Here is a 16,806-nt window from a genome sequence, read left to right on the forward strand (position 1 = left end):
GCGACAATGAAAACGATCAACATCGGATGAAGTAATTCTGAGGCTATTCAACTACGACACCGAAGGAGATGACTTCAGTGGTTTCAGTGCATAGGAGGAGGAAGATAGTGACCAATGACTTTCTTGGTAGGCTACTGTTTTAATTTGTTACAAGCCGTGTTTTGTTTAAAGGCTGTGTAAAGTTCATTTGTTTCAATGTACCGGTAGGTACCTGCGGCTTATAGACATGTGCGGCTTATTTATGTACAAAATACATATTTTTTAATAATTCAGTGGGTGCGGTTTATATTCAGGTGCGCTTAATAGTCCAGCAATTACGGTATCCAAAATGTCCATTTATTTGGCACGTTTGATCCAGAAAAACACCGGTTCCAACTTGCGCAATGTGACTACAAAATATCTCAAAAGTTACCTGTAAACTTTGCCAAAACATTTCAAACTACTTTTGTAATACAACTTTAGGTATTTTTTAACGTAAATAATCGATAAAATTTAAGGCGGGATGATCTGTGTTCAATACAGGAGGAAAACAAACTGTAGCTAGCTTTCTGGTCACGCGCCTCTAACATTACACTACAAGTGACCCTCGTTCTGAACAGGGCTACTTCTTCATTACACAAAGGAATAACCTCAACCAATTTCTAAAGACTGTTGACATCCAGTGGAAGCGGTAGGAACTGCAAGAAGGTGCCTTAGAAATCTGGATTCCCAATGAAAAACGATTGAAATGAGAGTGACTTCAAAAAAAAAAAACATCTGAATGGTTTGTCCTCTGGGTTTTGCCTGCTACATAAGTTCTGTTATACTCACAGACATGATTCGAACAGTTTTAGACACTTCAGAGTGTTTTCTATCCAAATCTACTAATAATATGCATATCTTATCTTCTGGGGATGAGTAGCAAGCAGTTGAATTTGGGAATGCATTGCATCCGGACGTGAAAATACTGCCCCCTGTCACCAAGAACTTAAAAACATCCTAAAGATTGATTCTATACTTCGTTTGCCATGTTTCTACGACCTGTAATATAACTTTTTGTCCATACTTTCCGCTGGACTTGCACGCGTGTCGTGAGTTTGGATTTGTTTACCAAACGCACTAACAAAAAGGAGGTATTTGGACATAAAGTTCATAATTTATCGAACAAATCAAACATTTATTGCGGAACTGGGATTCCAGGGAGTGCATCTCACTTATATGGCTCTGTCACATGATCGGGTCTTTCTCACAGGCTGCAAGTAAAGACAGACATCTGGGACACAACTTAGCGCGTCCTTATCAAATTCCGAGGCGCATAAAAGCACTAGACCTAGAATTGACATGTACCAATTGCACTGGGATTTGACATCATGTTACCACAACAGCTGTGTGTCAATACACAACATGCACATTGGGAACCCAATTCCCCATCACAAAGCATAACATCTTTGAATAAATGTTAAATATAGCCTATTGTTCAGCTTTTTAAAGTCAGTCTGTGTTGACATCTTTGGGAGAATAGTCAAAAAGAGGTTCCATCTATGAGTGAAAGCACTCATCTTACAGTTCAGAGCCTTTGTATGATTATCTTTAGGACATCTGGTCAATGTTTCTGACTTGACTGTGATTCACCTGCTCATTCAACCATACACCTGGACTATGTCTATAGTACAGTGCCTTCAGAAAGTATTCATACCCCTGGACTTATTCCACATTTTGTTGTGTTACAACCTAAATTCAAAATGGATTAAATATATATTATCCCACCCATCTGCACACACACCCACACACAATACCCCATAATGACAAAGTGAAAATCTGTTTTTAGAAATGTTTGCTAATTTATTGAAAATGAAATACAGAAACATCTCATTTACATAAGTATTCACACCCCTGTGTCAATACATGTTAGAATCACCTCAAAGAGATACTCAATGTCTGCTTATGTTTTTTGCTTTTATTTTTTTAACCCCAAATAAAATAAAAATGGTGCCTTTCTTTTCGAGGTATTCGAAAACATCTCTGGTCTTTGTGGTTGTATCTGTGTTTCAAATCCACTGCTTGACTGAGGGACCATACAGATAATTGTATGTGTGGGATACAGACATGAGGTAGTCATTCAACAATCATGTTAAACACGGTTTTGCACAGAGTGACTCCATGCAACTTATGTTACTTGTTAAGCACATGTATGCTCCTGAAATTCTTTAGGCTTGCCATACCAAAGGGTTTCAGATTAACATTTTTAAAAACATAATTTCACTGACATTATAGACATTTTTTTGTAAGCCAGTAACACAAAATCTCAATTTAATCAATTTTAAACTCAACACAACAAAATGTGTAAAAAGTCAAGGGGTGTGAATACTTTCTGGGGGAACTCTGGGTGTGTTAATACAAGTCATGAGACTTGTAACATAGAACATTTCCGATAAAGAACGGAAATGAATTACTGGTGGGCAAAAGGTGAGTTATCAAAATAACTTGCTATAACTATTTACTTTAATAGGGCTAATATCGAGGATGTATTTATGACTAACACTACACCTTAAAACGAATTAAAGGTGTTCACTACAAAGAGTGCATGCCGAATATAGTCTTGTCCCACCACCCTACCTGCTACCAAGGTGGCTGGCTAGTTAGTTTACTAGCGGGCTTCACTTGTTTATGACTGACCTCACCCATGAAGAACAACTCAACAGTGAATGCTCCTTGCGCAAGTTGAAATACCAATACACGACTTACCTGGCTGTAGTGGTATTTATTTTTAGTCTACACCGTTAGAAATGTATCCAAAGTATATTTGATTTGATTCCATGTGATTTTGCGGCTCTACCTGTTACGTGTACTGGCTAGTGAGCGCAATTTTATGGTTAAATTTAATTCCTGCCTCAGTCTCATCCTTTCCTGTCACCTGACCTGTGACCACCTGTTCACCTTCACTGTCAGTCATCCTACCTGTCCAGCTACCCATTCAGATTCCACTAATCTTTCATGTTCATTTGACTGAAAATGTTGGCACTGTTATTTAAGCAATAAGGTCTGAGTGGGTGTGATATTTGGCCAATATACCACGGCTAAGGGCTGTTCTTATACACAACGCAACGTGGAGTGCCTGGACACAGCTATTAGCCATGGTATATTGGCCAATAACACAAACCCCCGAGGTGCCTATTGCTATTATAAACTGGTTACCAACATGATAATTAGAGCATAAAAATACATTTTTGTCATACCCATGGTATACGGTCTGATATACTATGACTTTCAGCCAATTAGCATTCAGGGCTCGAACCACCCAGTTTATAATTGGGATTATAACATTTGAACTGGTTGTCTGGTAGACTATCATTTTAAAGACATTGTCTAAAATGAACTTGATGTATGTATCTGATTTTGTGTAAATTTATAGCACAATTGCCAGTCACATACTTTATTGGTTCACAATTTATGCGCTACCATTACAAGAAAAGATTGAAATATGGAATTTTATGAATGCACTATAAACAGCTATAGATATGTTTCAAGCCCAATATGTGTTGCTCAATGTCTTTTTACAACTGCTACCTATACAAATTACCTTCCAGAAAATAGCACTTATTTTCCTTATTACTAAATGATGCTTTACTGAACTGGGGTAACTTTTTAAATGACCCTGAGAATAATATTTAGACAACGATAATTTATCCTAATTTAGTAGGCTACCATAGCATGCCATCTGCTGGAAAATTAATTAACAGCAACCAAAAACAATACTGAAGTGATAGCTCTGTAAGATAGGACAGAGTTGCACTACACTTAAATTACTTGCTGAGATAGTTTGATTTGTTGGAAGATTCAGGATAGGAAATATGAATCATAAAAAGTCAAGGTTTTAAGCTTTATTTGCTGTCATGGGTCCTGAGGTCATGTGCCCTGGCAGGAGTTGGAAGATGTTTGCCATCATGGGCTCTAGGTGGATTCAGGGTCTCTGTGAGGGGTTTGTTGTCATTTGCACTGTGTGGAATTGGGATCCTGATGTGTTTGTTGTCGTGGGTTCTGGCTGGAGTTGGGGTCCTGATATATTTTAAAGTGGGAGAAATCTTCTGTTTGTCCATCTGTAGTCCTGGACGCGGAGAGGGTTGTTTTATTGCAGGCATATTGGTATAGATAGGATTCTCTAGAAACACACAAGAAAAACTAAACAATTTACTCCACAGTAATTGTCACAGAAACAATTACATCAGCCTGAACTCCCAAGAAGGTTGTACACTGGGCAGAAAGGACAAGGCACAGATGAGAAGCTGCAAAGAAAGAGGCTGTAACCACATGGAATCTGATGTACACCGCCACATGTCATTTTCTGAGCTGTTAACCACATATCACCTGCTCTCTCATTCAGCACACACTTAGGACCGTGAGACAGGCAGTCCTGTCTTTCAGCATACGAGCTGCTCTATAAATGAGTGCACAGGGCTTGCTGTTTTTTTTTCATTGCTTTCTCACTCACTCTCAGCGCTATGATATTTATCTTTATTACAGAGCTTTCTTTCATTTTCTTTTGTCTGTTTCATATGCTTTGATTGTCCTCTACCTCTACAAACTGCTCTTCTCTGCCATAGAATGTCACAAGATCTGGTTTAAGATTAATACAGCTAAAAGTGTGTATACTACTGGCTAAATACATTTTTATAGCACAAACATCTTTGTACCTCTTTGTATTATGCTTCTCCTTCGTTGTAGTAAGATCCAGATGACCACTAGCAGTGAAACCAGTATGGCACTTGCTACTCCCACTGCTACCCACAGCTTCCAGCCTAGAAGCAAACCCTCATTGGAGTGGGGAGACCAAGTTACTGGTTGGAGGGAGATCAAGGGGAAAATGTAATTGATTTATTCAAAGACACTTTTATTTATTTTGTATACAGTTATAAAAAGTATGGAAATCAACATTGTCATTTTGAAAAATATTGAGACAACCACACATGCATGCAGGCACACAAGAACACACGTACAGCACTCACGGACAAAAATATGCACTACTAGTCAAGTTTGGATATTTGTACTATTTTCTAAATTGTAAAATAATAGTAAAAACATCAAAACTATGAAATAACACACATGGAATCATGTAGTAACCAAACAAGTGTTCAAAGTAGCCACCCTTTGCCTTGATGACAGCTTTGCACACTCTTGGCATTCTCTCAACCAGCTTCATGACATAGTCACGTGGAACGCTTTACAATTAACAGGTGTGCCTTGTTAAAAGTTAATGGAATTTCTTTCCTTAATGCGTTTGAGCCAATCAGTTGTGTTGTGACAAGGTAGGGGTGGTATACAGAAGATAGCCTTATTTGGTAAAAGACCAAGTCCATATTATGACAAGAACAGCTCAAATAAGCAAAGGAAAACGACTGTCCATCATTACTTTAAGACATGATGATCAGTCAATACGGAACATTTCAAAAACTTTGAATGTTTCTTCAAGTGCAGTCGCAAAAACCACCAAGCGCTATGATGAAACTGGCTCTCATGAGGACCGCCATAGGAAAGGAAGACCCAGAGTTACCTACGCTACAAAGTATACATTCGTTAGAGTTAACTGCACCTCAGAAATTGCAGCCCAAATAAATGCTTCACAGAGTTCAAGTAACAGGCACATCTCAACATCAACTTTTCAGAGGAGACTGCGTGAATCAGGCCTTCATGGTCGAATTGCTGCAAAGAAACCACTAATAAAGGACACCAATAAGAAGAAGAGACTTGCTTGGGCAAAGAAACACCAGCAACAGGCATTAGACCAGTGGAAATCTGTCTTCTGATGTGATGAGTCAAAATTGGAGGAGATGAGATAGTGCTTTGCTGATGACACTGTCAGTCATTTATTTAGAATTCAAGGCACACTTAACCAGCATGGCTACCACAGCATTCTGCAGCGATATGCCATCCCATCTGGTTTGGGCTTAGTGGGACTATCATTTGTTTTTCAACAGGACAATGACCCAACACACTTCCAGGCTGTGTAAGGGCTATTTGACCAAGAAGGAGAGTGATGAAGTGCTGCATCAGATGACCTGGCCTCCACAATCACCTGACCTCATCCCAATTGAGATGGTTTGGGATGAGTTGGACGGCAGAGTGAAGGAAAAGCAGCAAACAAGTGCTCAGCATATATAGGAACTCCTTCAAGACTGTTGGGAAAGCATTCCAGGTGAAACTGGTTGAGGGAATGCCAAGAGTGTACAAAGCTGTCATCACGGCAAAGGGGGTGGCTATGTTGAAGAATCTAAAATCTAAAACATATTTTGATTTGTTTAACACCTTTTTTGGTTACTACATGATCCATATGTGTTATTTCATTAGTTTTGATGTCTTCACTATTATTCTACACTTAACTCTAATTGCTCCTGTAATTTGCTCTGAATAAGAGCATCTGCTAAATGTCTAAAATGTAGAGAATGTCTATGGTTGAAGTTTGAGGATTTACCTGTCATCAATGGAGGGGTACTCTCTGTCATCTTGCCAGCTGCATTATAAAGAACACAATGAGTTAAAAATATATACTGTATATTAGCAGTGCTGCCAATGATGCTACTGGTGTATGATAAATATTACCATTATAACCACGATACATTTATGCACATGCTGAAGGGAGGAGGATGTATCAGATGAAAATGTTATTTTGTACTTACTAATAATAACTTGAGTTTCATTGCTGTTACTGTTTCTAAGGTAAGGGATATCTGCCAAAACCTGGCAGAAGTACCACCCACTGTCATTGTACCGGACATTTCTCACAGTCAGTCTGGACCAAGCTCTCCCAGACTCCTGAAGGACATGACCTCCATCGTTCTGCTCCACAGTCTTGTTGACCGATATCTTATGGGAGGAAAGTTGACTGGAACTAGAATCACCGCATGATTGGTTTATGTTGAAATACCACCTCACCCAGGCACTAGTCTGGGGCTCAAAACTGCAGATGAGGATCAGAGAGGAACCAAGAGGAGCTTCCACTGTCCTTTGGGGTGGTTCCGTGATCACAACGCTCAGAGCAGACGTCACTGTTGCCATGAGAGCTAAGGGGTAGGGTAATATAAAACACAAGCGATTTATTTGTTTTTTTTAGAAACAATGAGAAGTTCAATGAATTCAGACTAGGGGAAAAGCAGAGTAAGACAATGGAGAACCATAATTGCATCATGTTGCACATGCAATAACTGAACATACACAGTGTACAAAACATTAGGAACACCTTCCTTATATTGAGTTGCACCCCCTTTTGCCCTCAGAACAGCCTCAATTCGTCGGTGCATGGCTTCTACAAGGTATCGAAAGCATTCCGCAGGGATGCTGGCCCATGTTGACTCCAGTTCTTCCCACAGTTGAGTCAAGTTGGCTGGATGTCCTTTGGGTGGAAAGAGCAGGTGTTCCTAATGTTTTGTTCACCCCATGTACAGTACAGTACTTTTATCGGGGACCTGTTTGTCCAATGTTGTCACTCAAATGCGCAAACCATATATGTCAGTATACAGTTAAGACCTCTTATTTACCCTTCCATGAGACCAACATTGTAATAGTATTGCTTTTATTATGAAGGTATCTTCACAATAGGAGGTCAACCAGACATGTGCATGCAGTTTGTCAGTCAGTATACAACCCAATGAAAATCAAGGGTCTATGAAAAATACAATTCCAAAAAGCAAATGTTTTCATGGTTATATTGTTTAACCATGCATGTGTTGTATAGCAAGAAGTAGTAACCCTACCTATAAGAAACAGCAAGTTGATCACTTTGTTCCAGATGTCCATTTCCTGGGCTCAAAGGTTGGCTTCTCACTCGGTCTTCCTGCACATCATAGCAACAGTACCTTCTTGAGTGAGATGAGGAAGGACTCTTATCTGTGGGTGGAAGGAGGTGCATAACATTTACCGTATTCTGAAACCAGACATAAGGGGTGAGGTGTGGCGGCTGCACAAATAACCACAAAGACTGGTAGACTACATACATAAAAACTTCTGCTGTGCTAAAAGTTATTCTGCAATCACAGGTGTCCTCAGAGGTTGGTACTTTGTGCACTGTAGTGTAAGGGCATATGCCACCTCTCAATGAGTAAGTCTGTGTGGTCAAATTGTAAATGTGGCTCAGAGAAATTGAAGGGGCTTCGAGAGCTTGTGGGTTTTGGTCCAAATGTGTTAACACACTTTGTCACTACAGTCAACGTTACGAGAATATCCGTGTGACTTCCTGTGGCAAAACAATACAAAGCTCTAAAGTTTATGATGAAAGTTGTTTATATAGCAGCATGAAAAATTAAGTAATGCAAGTAGTATACATAGACAACCATAAAGTTAACCCAGAATGTGTAGAATGTGATACGACCTTAACATTGATAGACACATTTTGTCTTTTACTTTTTGTGGTAGGAAGAAGAAAGGGGTCAACCACATCCAGCTCACTGTGCAAAACAGTGGGGGCTGCTGAGGGGAGGACTGCTCATAATAATGGCTGGAATGGAGCAAATGGAATGGCATCAAACACATAGAAACCATGTGTTTGATACAATTCCACTCCAGACTTTACCACGAGCCCGTCCTCCTGAATTAAGGTGCAACCAAACTCCTGTGGCTCAAAAATAGTTTGAATCATCGTTGTTTCCATGTCATTTCAACAACAAAAATGAAATGTTATGAAGTTGAAGCAACAAGAAAAACTGATTTGATTTGCAAAAAGTCATCAAGGGAGTTTCGTCTTTTTTTCACCTAACTTTCAACATAAATCCAATGGCATGGTGAATTATTGTTGTTGTTTTCACGGTGAATTACTATAGCTCCCTTGGGCCAAGCCTTGTAATTTTGTAAATGCCGAATCTCTATGGCAAGACGCACCATTCACCAAAGTTTAATCAAAATCGGGCAAGTGCTGTCTGAGATATCTTTTTGACTAAACGAATCAATGCTTGGTCCGAAATGCTCCATATGGAGGATGTGACGCAATTGAGAAACCTCCGTGGCTTGAGGAAGCCAAATCTACCTCTGTACTGCCGTTCGCCTCAAATTTGTTAACAATGCGGAGGGCCCCATATAGCTCCACATTGACATGATTTAATCATCATTCTAATTTATTTTCTGGTGATGACCTAATTGGTTTTCGTTTACAAAGGAAAGAATACCTACCTGAATGGAAACAGATTATACCAACGATTACGTAATATGGTTCATATTAAAACCACACTACCCAGATTTCCCTTCTACTGCATCTGCGCAAAACACAAGACGGCCCTAAACGTTGGACAGGAGATGCAATGCACTCCAGCAGCATCAGTACCAGACCAGTAGTCAGTGTGCTCCAAATACATCGAAAAGAGTAGACGCGAAAGAACAGTATTTATAATTCCTGATACACCGGCACTGGTTCATTGGAACAGCAAGATGGGAGATCAGAAGGTAGGAACAACCGACCGAACAGGTGTTTTGTGTTTGCGGCGGTCGCAGGGCGTACAAAGAAAGGAGGAGTAGCGCGGAGGACCGGAACTTTGTTGATGTCTTACATCATTGTAAGACCTTGAATGGTTACATCTTGTAATTGATTTAAAAGACAAGGCGTATTTTATGGAGGCACGTCGACAGCAAGGTTTGCAGTCCCTCAACCAATTACTACTCTGAGCATTAGTTTTCGAGAAAACTACGCCTTGCCGTGACAGGTCCCAGAATAGTGTTTATTGATTAAACTTGTAAATGCATACCAGTCCAAGACACATTCACAACTGTTTGTTTTTATTTTGTATCGCTCTACAGAGACCTAGGTTGCGATAATAAACAGGTGGGAGCAGAGAGTGTCCCATTATCCCTATGATTTGGGCCTGGCGCATAGCCTATCGCATCAAAGAGCATATCAAATGCTTCTTGGAGTGTATGAACTGAACTGAACTGACGGGTTGGGACTGGACTGTTGACATAATTTGCCTGGATCTTTTTTAATGCAGTATCATTAATTCAATGTGTGAGTTTGGCTGCTTCGGAGATGGGGTGCCTAGTGTAGGCTTTATGAGGGGTTAAACCCAACAACTGGAGACGCATTATTACATTATGGATGCGCATACTTCCGGTCAAGTAGCAAGATGCCCGCCCTGGTCACAGTTTACACAGAAGTGGAAATTTACTCCCAAGAAATGCAGATGACCAAGTACTGACCATTTGATTCACCCTTACTCATTTGAATGTAGGCTATTGTAAGGAGGGGTGATCTGTGTAATCCTGAAGCAAGGTATTTCATGAAATATTCTACTGTTTTCTATTCTATAATTGAGAACTTGTTCCAGTGTCCAAATGCGATACAGATTATTCTTAGGCAGATACTTGGCTACTTTTAACTTTGTTTTACATTCTGCAGGAATCACTGCGTAAGATCACCACTACCCTGGCCCTGAAGAATGATGAGATCACAAACTTCATCTGCTGTCTGAAACAGAGCCTGGAGAACCTGGAGGTACTGTACACACCATCTGGGCAGGTCTAACATTAGATTACAGTCTGAAGCAAGATTGCAGCATGTGTGCGACACAATGGTTTTATGAACTTGGCATAGTGTACATGCCGTACTAGTCTGTCTGACTGGATGGTCAGAGAGTCTATCAGTGAACTGATTCCTTCCCTATTGGCCCCTGCAGGGGAACTCCAGCCGTGTCCAGGAGGACCTGGAGACGGAGTTCAGCTCCCTCCACTCAGTACTGGATGAGCTGAAAGACAGTATGGTCACCAGGATCAAACAGGAGAGGGCCAGCCACACCTATGAGCTACAGGTCAGTTCATCTTTATTGGGCTTTTACTGGATAAGGATTTTACAGGCTTTTGCTTTGCATTTCTTGATCTTTTAAGATTTCAGTCATTAACATTCAGCATTGAAACATTTTCATGACTTCCCAGGCTATCCGACAATAGGATCGACTTATGATCAGTTTAGCATGACTCATTCTCAGGTTTAGAATCGGGCTAACTTTTTTTGTGAGTAAAGCCATGTGCATACTGATTCTGTGTTGCTTAGAAATGTTGCTACAGTATGAAAGACTGTGTGTGTTGGGGTCTGCAACATTAATATTCCTAGAAGATTATTGTGTCTGTGTACTGTATAATCCTGTTTACCTCTCAGCATCTGAGTGTCAGTTAGCCAGTCAGTCAGACAAAGCAACGGCATGGGCAGCTTTACATAACTACATTGCATCGTGATAACATAATTACATTGCATTGTGATAACATAACTACACTGCATCCTGCTTGATTATGTGAATGGGATGTGTAGAAACCGAAGTGATATACTGAACAGCCAATTACAGTAGGTCAATTGAAAGAAAAGAAAAGTGGCTCATGACAATTCAACTCAAATAACTCTTCCTGTGATGGAAAGAAACCTCAATGACACAGTAAAGAAGACGCTTGTTACATTAGGAGGAAACATTGTCTGGACTGTGATTAAATATATTCTTCTCTCTCTCTGCCTTTCACTCTGGTTCTCTCTCAATTCCATTCAATTCAAGGGGCTTTATTGGCATGGGAAACATATGTTTACATTGCCAAAGCAAGTGAAATGGATAAACAAAAGTAAAATAAACAATAAAAAGTGAACATTAAATATTACACTCACACAAGTTCCAAAAGAATAAAGACATTTCAAATGTCATATTAAGTATACATACAGTGTTGTATCAATGGGCAAGTATTTAAAGTATAAAAGGGAAAATAAATAAATATGGGTTGTATTTACAATGGTGTTTGTTCTTCACTGGTTGCCTCAGGTCACACATCTTGCTGCTGTGTTTTCACACTGTGGTATTTCACCCAATAGATATGGGAGTTTATCAAAATTGGATTTGCTTTCTAATTGTTTGTGGGTCTATGTAATCTGAGGGAAATGTGTGTCTAATATAATCATACATAATATGGTCATCGTTCTCTCTCTGGTTCTCTCTCTCTCTGGTTCTCTCTCTCTCTCTCTCTCTCTCTGGTTCTTTCGCTCTCTCTCTGTGGTTCTCTCTCTCTCTCTGGTTTTCTCTCTCTTGTTCTCGCTCTCTCTCTGGTTCTCTTTCTCTGGTTTGCTCTCTCTGGTTCGCTCTCTCTTTGGTTCTCTCTGGTTCTCTTTCTCTGGTTTTCTCTCTGGTTCTCTCTCTCTCTCTCTCTCTGGTTCTCTTTCAGAGTCAGCTGAGTGCGTGCTCCAAAGCCCTGGAGAGCTCTGAGGAGCTTTTGGAGGTAGCCAATCAGACTCTCTGCTCCTCGGAAGCAGACGACTTCACTCAGGTAACGGCTGGATGAAAAGCTTCCACAACCTAGCTAATTTCATTTCCATATCTTATGCAATGATGCCATTGGCATTTTGCTTGAGGATATCCATAATGGTTTTATTGGCATAAGTGTTGTTATACATTTGACATTTTAGTCATTTAGCAGACGCTCTTATCCAGAATGAATTACAGTAGTGAGTGCATACATTTTTGTACTTTTACAGACTGGTCCCCTGTAGGAAACGTTGCAAGCGCCAGGCTTTACCAACTGCGCTACACAGTTACTATCTGTTTCTTATCTTTATGTACCTTTATTGTAAAGCAGTACAGTATGTTGATCTGATGTGGTTCGTGATGTATGTTTACTGTGTAACACAATTGTAAGGATGTGGCTGAAACTGAGTTCTCTCTCGGTCCATATCTCCCCTCCTTTCCCTTTTGCTTTCCCTGTCTGCTTCTCTCCAGGCGGCCAAAGACATTAAGGATAGGTATTGTTCATTGCTCTCCATTTCTCAAAGTATCTTCTTAACTCACTAACCATCTGCTCACCCACACACATTACAACAAAATATATATTACATACAATCACGCTGTAGCACACCCTTTTAATCACCACTCTGTAGTCTTCTTGCTCACCTCACCTGCCCTCTCTGTCCCAAACATGTGCCAGTCCCCCATGGCACATGCTCCAATCTATCCCCTCTCTGGCTGTGTCAGTTTAGTTTTGGATGTTTCAGTGTGTCTGTTCATGATTCACAAACATGTTTTTGTGTGGTACTTTAGAAAAATAGTATGTTATTATAGCTCTGTGTAAAGTGATTACCAGTTACAGTAGTATTACAGTACAACACTCACGTGTCCTGTCAGTCATTCAGTGGGTTGAATAATGAGACATGTCTCACTGTGTGTCTTTGTTTGGGGGAGAGCAGTGTGACAATGGCCCCTGCCTTCCGTTTGTCACTGAAAGCCAAAGCCAGTGACAGCATGAGTCACATGATGGTGGACTTCACCCAAGAGCGGGAGATGCTGCAGGCAATCAAGTTCCTCCCAGGTCAGTGTGGGACCCATGTCTGTCTGTCTATTGGTTTCTCTTTAATAACAGCAATGGACAATGCTCTTACAACCAAAGAAATAAGAATGAATAGAATGGGCGTCGTCTCCATTCAAGTCAATAATGGTATAATGGGTGGACTGGCGGCCATTCTGAGTTTACCCATTGGAGCAAAGCAGGAAGTAAAAGCAGGAAGTGTAACCAGCAATCTGTGCTGTGATTTGTTGAATCAACTCAAATGTCATTACAAATTGCATGAGCCACATAAGTTAGCATAATTTGAATGAACATTCTACATTACCATGGAAATGATTGCCTCATGAGTTTACCAGTCAAATTGCCAATGTTAGAGGTTCCAAGCTCGTTCTATTCATCCTTATTTCTGTGCTTGCAACATTCTTTACTGAAGTTATATTTCAATTAACTGTTGTGACCATGTCTTTTTGGTACCACCCATGTTGACCAAACCTAGCCCTCTCAGTATGAAGGACGTAATCCCCAATTTCTCTCCCCAGTACCTGCCACCCCAGAGATTCTGGTGTCAGAGTGCCAGGTCTGTGACAACACGGTGACAGTACAGTGGGCTCTGCCGGAGCCTGACACCAAGATAGATCACTATGACCTGGAGCATCGCCGCACCAACTACGAGGGGCCGCCCCGCGCCCGGGAGGACTACCCCTGGATGGTGGTGGAGGGCATTCGAGAGACAGAGTACACCCTTACAGGTAAGCGTGTCAGGCTACGGGTTAGAGTTAAAGCTAGGGTCAGGGTTGAGCCGGGGATGTGGACATGAAACGAGGGTTAGGGTTATGGCTTGGGTTAACTAGTAAAAGGAGGGCCTGTCTTTAGATGCAGTAGCCTAGGAGTAATACGTTTACTTAAATTAAACTGTGATTATCAAGTACACGTTATGTGATTTCAGGGCTTCGCTTCGACACACGTTACATGACGTTCCGTGTGAAGGCGTGTAACAAGGCTGTGGCAGGCGAGTTCTCTGAGCTTGTAACACTGGAGACACATGGTGGGTGAACTGGACATTGTCCTCCACTCAGGAGGGAGAATGCATGTACACGCTATCTTTTTGTCCTAAATATCTTCTGATGTGATAAGAATCAATGAGTCAGCACATCAATATCAAGCCTGTCTCTATCTCGCCACCCCTCTACTCCTCCCTGCAGCGTTCCTGTTCAAACTGGATGCAGGCTCGTCCCATCAGAACCTGAAAGTGGAGGACCTCAGTGTGGAGTGGGACAGCTGTGGGGGGAAAATCATCCAGGACATCCGCAAGGACAAGAACAGAACCAACCAATCTCCCATGCACTCCCCAGCCAGGTCAGAAACACTTTCTGCCATATCCTTTGTGCATGAAAGTTGAGGTTCAACTTTGGCGTCCTCTGACTCTCCCTCTTCTCCTCTCCTAGGACGGCCATGAATTCACCGAAGAGAGTGCCATCTGCTCGGGTCGGCAGAGACCGATTCACGGCTGAGTCCTACACTGTACTGGGAGACACCTTTATCGACGCAGGCCAGCAGTACTGGGAGGTGCGGTTCGATAAGGAGAGCAAGGCGTTCGCTGTGGGCTTGGCCCTGCGGAACCTGGGCCGCTTTGACCAGCTGGGGAAGAGCAACGCCTCTTGGTGCATCCACCTGAACAACTGGCTGCACCAGAGCCTCACAGCCAAGCACAACAACAAGGCCCGTGCCCTGGACTGTCCCATCCCGGACCGCATAGGGGTCTACTGCAACTACGAGGAGGGTGAGACAGACCCCCAGATACACCTCAAATATATCTCCTCTCCACCTTACACTGGATCAGCTTTTCTACATCTAGTCAGGGGGACCACTTAACTGAGACTGACAAACAGTACATAGTGATTTGTATTTAAGACCAATCTTCATTAAATAGGATTAAATAGGTCTGGATTAAGGATTGGATCAGGAGTGGGTTAGGTAATGTAATCAAATGAACATGTTCACTTGAGCCTGTCTGTACTCTGTCTGTGTTCTGTTGCTATGCTGCTGTATCAAATCTTTAGCTGCCTTAGTTACATTTCTCTCCATCCAGGAGCACTGTCCTTCTACAACGCCAGAACCAAGACGCTGATGCACACCTTTAGAACCAAGTTCACTCAGCCTGTCATACCAGCCTTCTCGGTGAGAAACTTTGATTTTGTTTACTTTGTGGGTCACTATCTCTAGGCAAGTCACAGCAGAAAGAAATTAGGCCCACTGTCTTCGAGAAAACACACCTTTATATGTTAAGTTTGTGTTCTGTCGAACCCCTGCAGGTGTGGAATGGGAGTTTCTCGGTGCAGACGGGTCTGCAGGTGCCCAGTGTGGTGCAGAGTGGCCAGAGGAAGAACAGTGGTACCAGCAGCTCCAACGCCAGCCTCACCTAGACCCATCCAGGCCACAGCCACTGCAGAACTTTACCCCACTGAGGCTGTGTGGTGCTAGGAGCTCAAACTGGCCCAGTGCTGCCCACTGCTCATCCCAACACCACCATACACACCATGCCTGCCTGCTTGCCTGGGGTGATGGTTCTTCTCTGCCTCATCCAAGTCAGCTCATTACACTCCCTGTGCCTTCCAGAGAGGTGCCCTCATCAGTATACTCACTTAGGCAGAACTGAATCAGCCATTTAATTCAAATCCATAATTAAAGGCAAAATGACAAAAGCCTAGTTACCAGTATATTAGGAGCTAGGCACATATGTTTATATTTAAATGTAACAGTCAAAGACCCCAATGCAACGAGAAACAAATAGTCCATATAACTTGGTTGTAGTACAGTAGTCATTAATACATACTGAATGTTCAGAATCCTCTGCCTATAATTTAGCTAGTTGCTCCTCAGTACAGAAACACCTAATTTATCTGTATAACCCAAATAACGTTGTAGCAAAATGACATGCTTATAATCAATATATAAACACTAGGAATGTATTGAATTCTACATCGCCAGCAGCTGTCTGGGGACCAGTGGAAACAGAGTTGGAAATACAGTACACCTGATTGTTTTGTAGAAGTGTTTGTATGGGGGAGCATGGGTCTGAATATGCGTGTGTTGGTTTGAAATGTTCTGTTATGTGTGTGTCCCTAACTTGTCACCGTTTAATCACCTGCAGTGAGAAGATAAGCCATTTTATGAGCTGGGTGGGGACTCCCTGGATAAGAAAGAGATGTTGCTGAAAGTGTTTAGTTCAATGTTAACACCATTCCTTATTCATGTCACCTGATGTCTAAACTCAGTGCTGGTGTGCTATTATTTTAAATACAATCTTACGTTCTTGTCATGTTGATGGTATGCATCATATGAATATAACCTGCAATGCTTTTTTCTTTATTTCATGGGTGAACAAATTTCACATTGTAAATATGTCCCTTTCATTTTTCCACTACAGTATGCATCTGTCTCACTGAGTTTAATAAAGCAGTAAGACAGCCCTGTGTGTCTCTCATTGTGTACATTTCAGGAGTAAAGACTACTACATTTTGTTCTCACAAGAATATAGACAGGATATAA

At 41.5% G+C, this 16,806-nt stretch overlaps 3 protein-coding genes across 6 annotated transcripts in view; 1 reads left to right on the forward strand and 2 right to left on the reverse strand.

The window, feature by feature from the left end:
• The window catches only part of LOC139406557 (semaphorin-4E), a 25,099-nt gene extending 22,254 nt beyond the window's left edge, over positions 1-2,845 (reverse strand). The window contains exon 1 of one of the 3 annotated variants that reach the window (XM_071149265.1): positions 2,725-2,845. The gene's annotated coding sequence lies outside the window, so the exon portion shown is untranslated. The remainder of the gene's footprint in view (positions 1-2,724) is intronic. The other 2 variants (XM_071149266.1, XM_071149268.1) reach the window with 2 other exon arrangements.
• A 938-nt stretch (positions 2,846-3,783) lies between these two features.
• Positions 3,784-7,864, reverse strand: LOC139406561 (uncharacterized). 2 transcript variants are annotated; one of them, XR_011634003.1, is made up of 5 exons: positions 7,725-7,821; positions 6,651-7,363; positions 6,446-6,484; positions 4,671-4,814; positions 3,784-4,138 (listed from the first exon to the last, which is right to left on the reverse strand). XR_011634003.1 is itself a non-coding variant. In XM_071149275.1 (5 exons), exons 1-5 carry the CDS (start codon positions 7,765-7,767, stop codon positions 3,861-3,863), a joined length of 888 nt encoding a protein of 295 aa, XP_071005376.1. In that variant the 5' UTR covers positions 7,768-7,864; the 3' UTR covers positions 3,784-3,860. The 2 variants fall into 2 exon arrangements, 1 of the variants encoding a protein (XP_071005376.1); XM_071149275.1 differs by having other exon boundaries at positions 6,651-7,034; positions 7,725-7,864.
• A 709-nt stretch (positions 7,865-8,573) lies between these two features.
• Positions 8,574-16,727, forward strand: LOC139406559 (fibronectin type III and SPRY domain-containing protein 1). Its single transcript, XM_071149273.1, has 12 exons — positions 8,574-9,402; positions 10,349-10,444; positions 10,626-10,757; positions 12,145-12,246; positions 12,696-12,718; positions 13,160-13,281; positions 13,797-14,006; positions 14,204-14,302; positions 14,460-14,613; positions 14,703-15,037; positions 15,347-15,435; positions 15,570-16,727. The coding sequence occupies exons 1-12, from the start codon at positions 9,388-9,390 to the stop codon at positions 15,678-15,680; spliced, it is 1,488 nt and encodes a 495-aa protein (XP_071005374.1). The 5' UTR covers positions 8,574-9,387; the 3' UTR covers positions 15,681-16,727.
• The last annotated feature ends 79 nt before the right edge of the window (positions 16,728-16,806 follow it).

This window comes from Oncorhynchus clarkii, chromosome 4, assembly GCF_045791955.1.
Source record: "Oncorhynchus clarkii lewisi isolate Uvic-CL-2024 chromosome 4, UVic_Ocla_1.0, whole genome shotgun sequence".
Lineage (NCBI taxonomy): Eukaryota > Metazoa > Chordata > Actinopteri > Salmoniformes > Salmonidae > Oncorhynchus > Oncorhynchus clarkii.